We start from the raw sequence: 9,062 nt of genomic DNA on the forward strand, positions 1-9,062 counted from the left end.
ACCTTTCCGGAGCATCTGAGATCACCCCTAGATTCTGGTGGGGTTCGTGTTGTTTATTCTGTAATGTTCTTTTTTTGTCATGTGTACTATTGTTTGTCTGTTTGTCTTTTTCATTTTAAGCCATGGCGTTGTCAGTTTATTTTAGATTTATGAGTTTGACTGTCCCTTTGGTATCTTTCGTCCCTCTTTTAAAGTTGTAATTGGTAGTCAATGTTAACCAATCATTTAAGGTAAAACTTACTATAAGATGATGATATTGTTTGAAAACACATATAATTTGATTTAAAACTGAAATAATCTGCTATCATATTATGACCATGAATACAGCAAACGATTGTTAATAAAAAAAAATCAAATAGTCGTGAACATTGATACTAGTGATTTTAAATAAAATTAACAGCTGATATAGAGAGAAAATCTAACAAACTTCCAATGTATTTTCATCAAAAAAACAGACATGTCTTGTATTGACAAAGTCTAAAAACTCCTTGAAATAGAAATTCATACAGACAAATATTGTAATGGAACCATTTTTTATGATAGAGTTATCTCTCTTTAAGCAGTACTTGAACATTATGTTGAAAGTGAAAGTAAAATTACTTCCCTTGATTAACACCTCGTGGTAAAGTTCATCAGTACAACAAAGTCAGAAGCATGTGGCTAATTTTTCATGGACAAATTTTTAGGCAGATTTAGATCCCCCACAGAGTAAGTTTATTTTAACTGACTATGTAGTGTTATATTGTTTGTATATTGCAAGGTTTATTTCTATTTTTTAAGTGGTATAAATCTGTAGAAATGAGAAATTACAAATGTAAACAAGCAGACTCAGTGTATTTTTACGTGCGATGTTGAAGTACATGTAACAAAGTTGTTATACATTATGATTCAGAGTTTTTACATTGAAAAAGGTACAATCCGTCATAAAATGAACGGTAATAAAGATTATGGCGTGTTATTCTATTTGAAAGTATAAATAGCTCAGAGCTACGTTCAATTTTTTATAAGTATGGAACGCAATTTGCACCACCTTCAGCTTGAGATTTAATTATTTTTCAAAGTTATTTTGAAGTATATATGTGACATTTGTGTATGAGAAAGACTTAATCTGATCAGCATTAATTTTTCTAGTCATTATTAAAATGTATGGTGCACCTTTTAAGCCATAATATGTGAATTACACATACTTGACAAATCAGTAATTTTATGTTATTATATGCATATTCAGGAACACACAAAGAACATTTTACGAACATACAAAACTATGAACTGTTTATTGTACTATTCTTACATTGTGTAATTAACAGCATTATTTTGATTGTTAACTAGTCATGCAATTTTCTTGTTCATGTAGTAAAGTTGTCATTTTGTTTATTTCAGTTTTTTACCTCTTCCGAGAGTTATGTTTTTCGTCAATAAAAGATTAAAGCAACTATCTAAGCGTTGAACATTACAGTAAAAAATCTGCGACCATGGATTTAGAAAATCAAGACGACAAATGGGTCTTAGAAAAGGAACAATTAGAAAACCCTGGTATACGCCATGTACGGCAGTTAACAGAACTGGGTAAAGAACAATACGAATTAAAAGTTTATGACTACACCAAAAAATTACGAAGAGTTAGTTTAACGATTGATGAACAAATTCACTCATTTGTAAATCAAGAAGATAACAAGGTTACTACAGAAAGTACAATAAGACTAAAAAATGATTTGGAACAAAATAACCAAAACTATCAAACAATATCCAGAGAATTCTTGGAATATTTAGAACGTTCAAGGTGTCGAGAAAGCATTCAGGAAATATCAGCTCACAAATTAGTCTCAAAAACATTATCAGAGAAGGTGCAATATGCAATAAGTATTATTGATGAAACACTTTCAAAATGTACTGGTAGTCAGAAGGAACCTGCACACAGGGATAAAGTAACATCCTCTCACAGTACAAGTCGATCGCATAGATCATATGCAAGCAACAGCAGCCATGGTAGCAGACAAAGTTCATATCTCAGACAAAAAATGAAGTCTGAAGCAGCAAAATGCCGATTAGAATTTGCAGAACAGGAAGCAAAACTACAATTGGAAAAATCTAAAATTGAGGAAGAAGAGTGCATAGCAGCCATGAAGCATGCTAGACAAAAAAAAAATTTAGAAATTGATATTAATCTATTAGCGGCTAAACGGGACGCCATGGAGGCACAAGCAGAACTGCAGGTTATCGATGAGGAGTTCAATTCCGAAACAGAATCTACCAGTAGTAGGTCAAGTGTAAAACTAGCATCAGAAAAACTAAAGCGAACAAAACAATACATTGTTCAACAATCATCACTATCCTCCGTGTCTTCAAGTGCACCAAAGATGGAAACTGTTATGGAAAAGGAAAAAGAAAATGAATTGATCGCTAAAGAGAAAAACAATTTCTTAGAGTGCAGTCATCCTCAAGAGCCTGAGCTGGTCGAAAATACAACCAAGTATTCAGTCAAAAACAATATCGATGTTGCAATGGTTACAGTTAGTAAATCAAGTGAAAAGCAAGAAGTATTTGAAACAGGAGAAACTAATATAGCTCAAGAAACATTAATAGAAAATTCAAACATTTCTAGTGCTTTGCAAGTAACTACTAATCCAGTCTTACAACAAGAAACTAATCCTCAATCATTCTCTTGTCCTGTAAGTAATACTGAAACTAGGCGTGATGCCGCAATAGACTATAACAACAATGCTAATCTGAATGCCGCTACAGACTTTGCTAGACTTTTTATGAAGAAAGAGCTTTTACTCTCTCGATTAACATTATTCACCGATAAACCAGAGAACTATCTTATATGGAAAGCAAGTTTCGGTAGCATTATGCAGGACCTTCAAGTAACTCCGTCTGAAGAAATGGATCTCCTAATTCGTTGGTTAGGACAAGAATCTAGCAAACAAGCTATTAGATTGAGAGCATCTAATACACACGATCCTAAGAAAGGCTTAGAAAGAATCTGGAATAGATTGGACGAAAGATACGGTTCTCCTGAACTAATCGAATCAACTTTAAAGGATAAGATTCTCAAGTTTGGAAAAATGAACAACACTGACAATAAACGCTTGTATGAACTTGGCGATCTTTTAGCAGAAATAGACTCCGTAAAAGAAGATCCTAAATACAGCACATTGTTAGGTTACTTTGATTCATCGTCTGGAGTGAACCCAATTGTAAGCAAGCTACCACATTTTCTACAGACAAACTGGACAGACCGAGCTATAAGGTACAAGTTGGAGAAGCATGTTGTATATCCACCATTCAAAGTATTTGTTAACTTTATACAAGAAATGAGTACAAGACTAAACGATCCAAGTTTCAACTATGACAAGAACCCAACAGGAAATAATGACAAACAAGGTCAATACAACAGGCCAAGGAACTATAACAGTATGTCTACAAAGAAAACTGAAGTGGCTCAGAAAAGTGGAAATACATGGAAAAGAGAAACTAAATTTGGCTGTCCACTTCATGAACAATCAAACCATTCATTAAACGAATGCAAACAGTTTAGACGGAAACCTATCGACGAAAGAAAAACAATTATTATGCAAAATGGTATATGCTTTAAATGTTGCAATGGGAAACACTTAGCAAGAAACTGCAATGAAAATCAACCATGCAAGCAGTGTCAATCAAAAGGCCATCCAGATGCTCTTCATATTGAAAAAGGACCAAACCCTACTAATTGGCATGGCGGGGAACAGAACCAGCCAGATGACAAACCAGATAAAAAGGTAGTAACTACTGCATGTACGCAGATCTGTGGTGACAGTTTTACAGGACGTTCCTGTGCTAAAACTGTTTTAGTAAAGGTATACCCTAATGGTCAGCCTGAGAAAGCCATTAGAGTATACGCAATTCTGGACGATCAGAGTAATAGAACATTGGCTACATCTCAGTTCTTTGAACTTTTCAACATTGACAGTCAGAAAATAGAGTACACACTTTCTTCATGTGCTGGAAGTATGGCAGTCTCTGGACGTATAGCTTGTGATTTCACAGTAGAATCGTTTGATGGAAGTACGAGTTTGGACCTTCCACCGTTAATAGAGTGCAATGACATACCTAATGTAAGAGAAGAAATACCAACTCCAAATGTGGCATTCTTTCATGATCATCTTCGATCAATTAGTAATTTGATTCCACCATTAGATTCAGAAGCTCAGATACTTTTACTTATAGGAAGAGACTTGGGTGAGGCACACCATGTGTATGATCAAAGAACTGGACCACATCGTACGCCTTATGCACAGAAATTAGCGTTAGGTTGGGTTGTGATTGGTGAGACCTGTCTTGGCAAGGTCCATGTACCTGATAAAGTAAATGTGAACAAGACGTTTGTTTTACAGAATGGAAGAACATCAATTTGCAAACCATGCACAAGTGACATAACAGTCAAGGAACAGAATTCTATAGACTTTATAGAATGTGAAGAACACATGACAAACTTTGGGACAGATGTATTTGTTAGAACTAGAGATGATGATAAGGTTGGTCCATCTATAGAAGATAGACAATTTCAGAAAATAATGGAAACAGGATTTATCAAGACAGACAGCGGTAATTGGAGTGCTCCACTGCCATTCAAAAACAACCGACCACCGCTACAAAACAACTTCCAACAGGCTTATGATAGGGCTAAGAAGTTAGAGGCAAACCTACGTCGCAATCCACGAAAACAAGAACATTTTATTGCGTTCATGGACACAATATTCAGAAAAGGGCATGCAGAAGTCGCACAACCACTGAAGCGAGGTATTGAATGCTGGTACTTACCCATTTTTGGAGTTTACCATCCAAAAAAAGCCTGAAAAAATACGAGTTGTATTTGATTCATCGGCAAAATTCAAGGGACTCTCACTGAACAATGTGCTAATAACAGGACCAGATTTAACCAATAGCTTGTTCATGTTGTTAGGAGTTTTGATCAGATTCAGAAAGGAAAAGGTTGCCATCACAGCTGACATTGAGCAAATGTTCTTTAACTTTCTTGTACATGAAAGTCATCGTGATTACTTACGATTTATATGGCACAAGGATAACGACCCAAACAATGAGTTAATAGAATATAGAATGAGGGTTCATGTATTTGGTAATTCACCATCACCTGCGGTTGCAACTTTAGGCTTAAGAAAGTCAGCGTGTGATAAAGAGGAACATGATGAATCTTGCAGTGATGTATGCAAATGTTTACAAGATAATTTTTATGTGGACGATGGGCTTTTATCAATGCCGGACGAGGACTCTGCAGTGAAATTGATTAAAGATGCTCAGGAAACTTTGAAACTCAATGGAAATCTTAGATTACACAAGATAAATTCAAATAGCAAAGGTGTTCTTACTCAATTTCCAAAAGATGACATTGTATCTAACAATACTACCAACATAGAATTTGATTCAGAGGCACAATATTTACAGAGAAGTCTAGGCCTTAGTTGGAATACCGAAAGGGACACTTTTACATTTCAAGTGAGCAACGAACAGAAACCTTTTACAAAGAGGGGAATGCTTTCTACCATTAACAGCATATTTGATCCCTTAGGGTTCGTAGCACCTGTACTTTTAGGTGGAAAAATTCTTCTTCGCAATGCATTAACCAAAAACATTGGCTGGGACGAATTAATGTCTGAAGATCTACTTTCAGAATGGGAAAAATGGAAGGTATCGTTGAAAGATCTTGAAAGTTTAGAAATACCTAGGAGGTTTTCAACGTTTCCACTTAAAGATGCTGTTACGAAGGAATTGCACATGTATTCAGATGCCTCCAAGGAAGCCATTGGCACGGTTGCTTATCTCAAAATATATGATTCACAAGGAAACAGTGAGCACGGATTTGTTATGGGAAAGTCCAAAATTGCGCCATCTCATGGGCATTCTATCCCAAGGTTGGAGTTATGTGCTGCCGTCCTAGCTGTAGAAGTTGCAAACTTTCTTGTAGAGCATTTAGATATAACTGTTGATAGAACAAGATTTTACACAGACAGCATGGTAGTTCTTGGCTATATAAACAATGAAACTCGTCGCTTTTACACTTATGTCAGTAACCGAGTAGATAAAATAAGGAAATCATCAGAAGCAAGTCAATGGAGTTATGTACGAACTCATAATAATCCTGCTGACCAAGCAACAAGGCCTGCAACGGCCAACAATTTAGAAAATAGCCTTTGGTTAAAAGGACCACCGTCAGTATCATGCGATGAATCTGACATACAAGTAGAACATTCAGAATATGTGCTTATTCAACCGGAACAAGATAAGGATGTAAGACCAGTTGTTAAGGCATGTAAAACTATGGTTAGTCAGCAACTTGGAACGGAACGCTTCAGTAGATTTTCATCCTGGAAAAGATTAGTTTGTGCAATATCAAAACTACGACAAATTTATATAAAATACCACCATGAAAAACATTCAGTTATTGACCGTTCACCTGTTGAGTTATATAAGTTTACAGAGAAGTTTATTCTTAAAGAAGTTCAGAAAGAACTATATCCGAGGGAAGTGATATGTCTGAAAAACAAACAGTCCCTACCAAAAGATAGCAGCATACTATCTCTTTCACCTATGTTAGATGATGACGGTTTAATGAGAGTTGGTGGTAGACTTAATCGTGGAAATCTTTCAGTCAGTGAACAAAATCCTATAATTGTATCTGGGAAACATCACATCTCAACACTATTAGTAAGGCATTATCATGAGAAAACGCACCACCAGGGACGTCATATAACAGAGGGAACTTTGCGCAGCGCTGGATATTGGATCACTGGAGGCAAGCGCCTAATTTATTCGATACTTCATAACTGTGTTGTTTGCAAGAAATTGAGAGGTAAAACTGAACACCAGCTAATGTCAGATCTACCTGTGGACCGTGTAACTCCATGTCCACCGTTCACTTATGTAGGGGTGGACACCTTTGGCCCCTGGTCAATCTCCACTCGACGTACTAGAGGAGGACAGGCAAACTCCAAACGCTGGGCCATCATGTTTTCGTGTCTTGCATCACGTGGAATTCACATTGAAGTAGTTGAAGAGCTTACGTCATCATCATTTATAAATGCACTAAGGAGGTTTATAGCACTTAGAGGACAAGTTAAAGAGTTCAGGTCAGACAGAGGAACACATTTTATTGGAGCTACCAAAGAGTTAAACATGAACATAATAAACGTAGAGGACACATTAGTGCAAAAATTCTTATTGGATAATGGAACTAGTTGGAAGTTTAATGCACCACATTCATCACATATGGCAGGAAGTTGGGAGCGCATGATAGGAGTCACCAGAAGAATACTGGACCCGATGCTTCGCAATGTAAATAGACTAACACATGAAGTTTTATGTACATTTATGTCTGAAGTCTGTGCAATCGTCAATGCCAGACCTATTGTTGCGGTTTCAACAGACCCAGAAGCTCCAACCGTTTTATCGCCATCATCTCTTATTACTCAGAAAACTAATACAAATTGTGAGTGCTTTGATCATATTGATATGCGTGAAATGTATCGATCACAGTGGAAACTTGTTCAAATACTTGCGAATGACTTTTGGACAAAATGGAAACAACAGTATTTACAAAATCAACAAGCCAGATCAAAATGGTGTGAGGAAAGAAATAATTTGAAACAAGGCGATATTGTGCTTCTTAAGGACATTGACTTAGTACGAAATCAGTGGTCTGTCGGTGTGATTTTAGAAACATTTCCAAGCGAAGATGGAAGAATCCGAAAAGTGTCCGTCCGTATCACGAAGAACAATAACTCTTGCACATACACCCGTCCAATCAAAGAACTCGTGTATTTGTTGTCGCCTTAACTATTGTTTACAAACTGACAATGTGAACTATTAAAGAGACTTTGTATATAGTAGGTACATAGAATTGTTAAATTTTTGGTTTAGAGACTTAGTGAAAAACTATATGAAGGGTTTGTTTTGTAACAATTAACTTGAGATTATTATTATCGTATTCAGTATTTTTGAGTCAGTATTGATATCACTATTTTTATTAATTGGATAAGTGATTTTTCTTGTTAAAATCAGACGGGGAATGTAATGGAACCATTTTTTATGATAGAGTTATCTCTCTTTAAGCAGTACTTGAACATTATGTTGAAAGTGAAAGTTAAATTACTTCCCTTGATTAACACCTCGTGGTAAAGTTCATCAGTACAACAAAGTCAGAAGCATGTGGCTAATTTTTCATGGACAAATTTTTAGGCAGATTTAGATCCCCCACAGAGTAAGTTTATTTTAACTGACTATGTAGTGTTATATTGTTTGTATATTGAAAGGTTTATTTCTATTTTTTAAGTGGTATAAATCTGTAGAAATGAAAAATTACAAATGTAAACAAGCAGACTCAGTGTATTTTTACGTGCGATGTTGAAGTACATGTAACAAAGTTGTTATACATTATGATTCAGAGTTTTTACATTGAAAAAGGTACAATCCGTCATAAAATGAACAGTAATAAAGATTATGGCGTGTTATTCTATTTGAAAGTATAAATAGCTCAGAGCTACGTTCAATTTTTTATAAGTATGGAACGCAATTTGCACCACCTTCAGCTTGAGATTTAATTATTTTTCAAAGTTATTTTGAAGTATATATGTGACATTTGTGTATGAGAAAGACTTAATCTGATCAGCATTAATTTTTCTAGTCATTATTAAAATGTATGGTGCACCTTTTAAGCCATAATATGTGAATTACACATACTTGACAAATCAGTAATTTTATGTTATTATATGCATATTCAGGAACACACAAAGAACATTTCACGAACATACAAAACTATGAACTGTTTATTGTACTATTCTTACATTGTGTAATTAACAGCATTATTTTGATTGTTAACTAGTCATGCAATTTTCTTGTTCATGTAGTAAAGTTGTCATTTTGTTTATTTCAGTTTTTTTACCTCTTCCGAGAGTTATGTTTTTCGTCAATAAAAGATTAAAGCAACTATCTAAGCGTTGAACATTACAAATATCATACAGAAGCATACTTAAATTGAATGAAACAACACGATCTGTAAACAAATT

The 9,062-nt window shown here is 35.2% G+C and overlaps 2 protein-coding genes across 2 annotated transcripts; both read left to right on the forward strand.

Annotated features, from left to right (window-relative positions):
* Nucleotides 1-621: 621 nt before the first annotated feature.
* LOC139527343 (uncharacterized) lies at nt 622-8,745 on the forward strand. The gene is made up of 2 exons (XM_071322735.1): nt 622-708; nt 1,381-8,745. The coding sequence occupies exon 2, from the start codon at nt 1,473-1,475 to the stop codon at nt 4,836-4,838; it is 3,366 nt and encodes a 1,121-aa protein (XP_071178836.1). The 5' UTR covers nt 622-708; nt 1,381-1,472; the 3' UTR covers nt 4,839-8,745.
* LOC139526269 (uncharacterized) lies at nt 4,936-7,833 on the forward strand. The gene has a single exon (XM_071321401.1). The coding sequence runs from the start codon at nt 4,936-4,938 to the stop codon at nt 7,831-7,833; it is 2,898 nt and encodes a 965-aa protein (XP_071177502.1).
* Nucleotides 8,746-9,062: the final 317 nt, after the last annotated feature.

Source organism: Mytilus edulis, chromosome 6 (assembly GCF_963676685.1).
Source record: "Mytilus edulis chromosome 6, xbMytEdul2.2, whole genome shotgun sequence".
NCBI classification, from domain to species: Eukaryota; Metazoa; Mollusca; class Bivalvia; order Mytilida; family Mytilidae; genus Mytilus; species Mytilus edulis.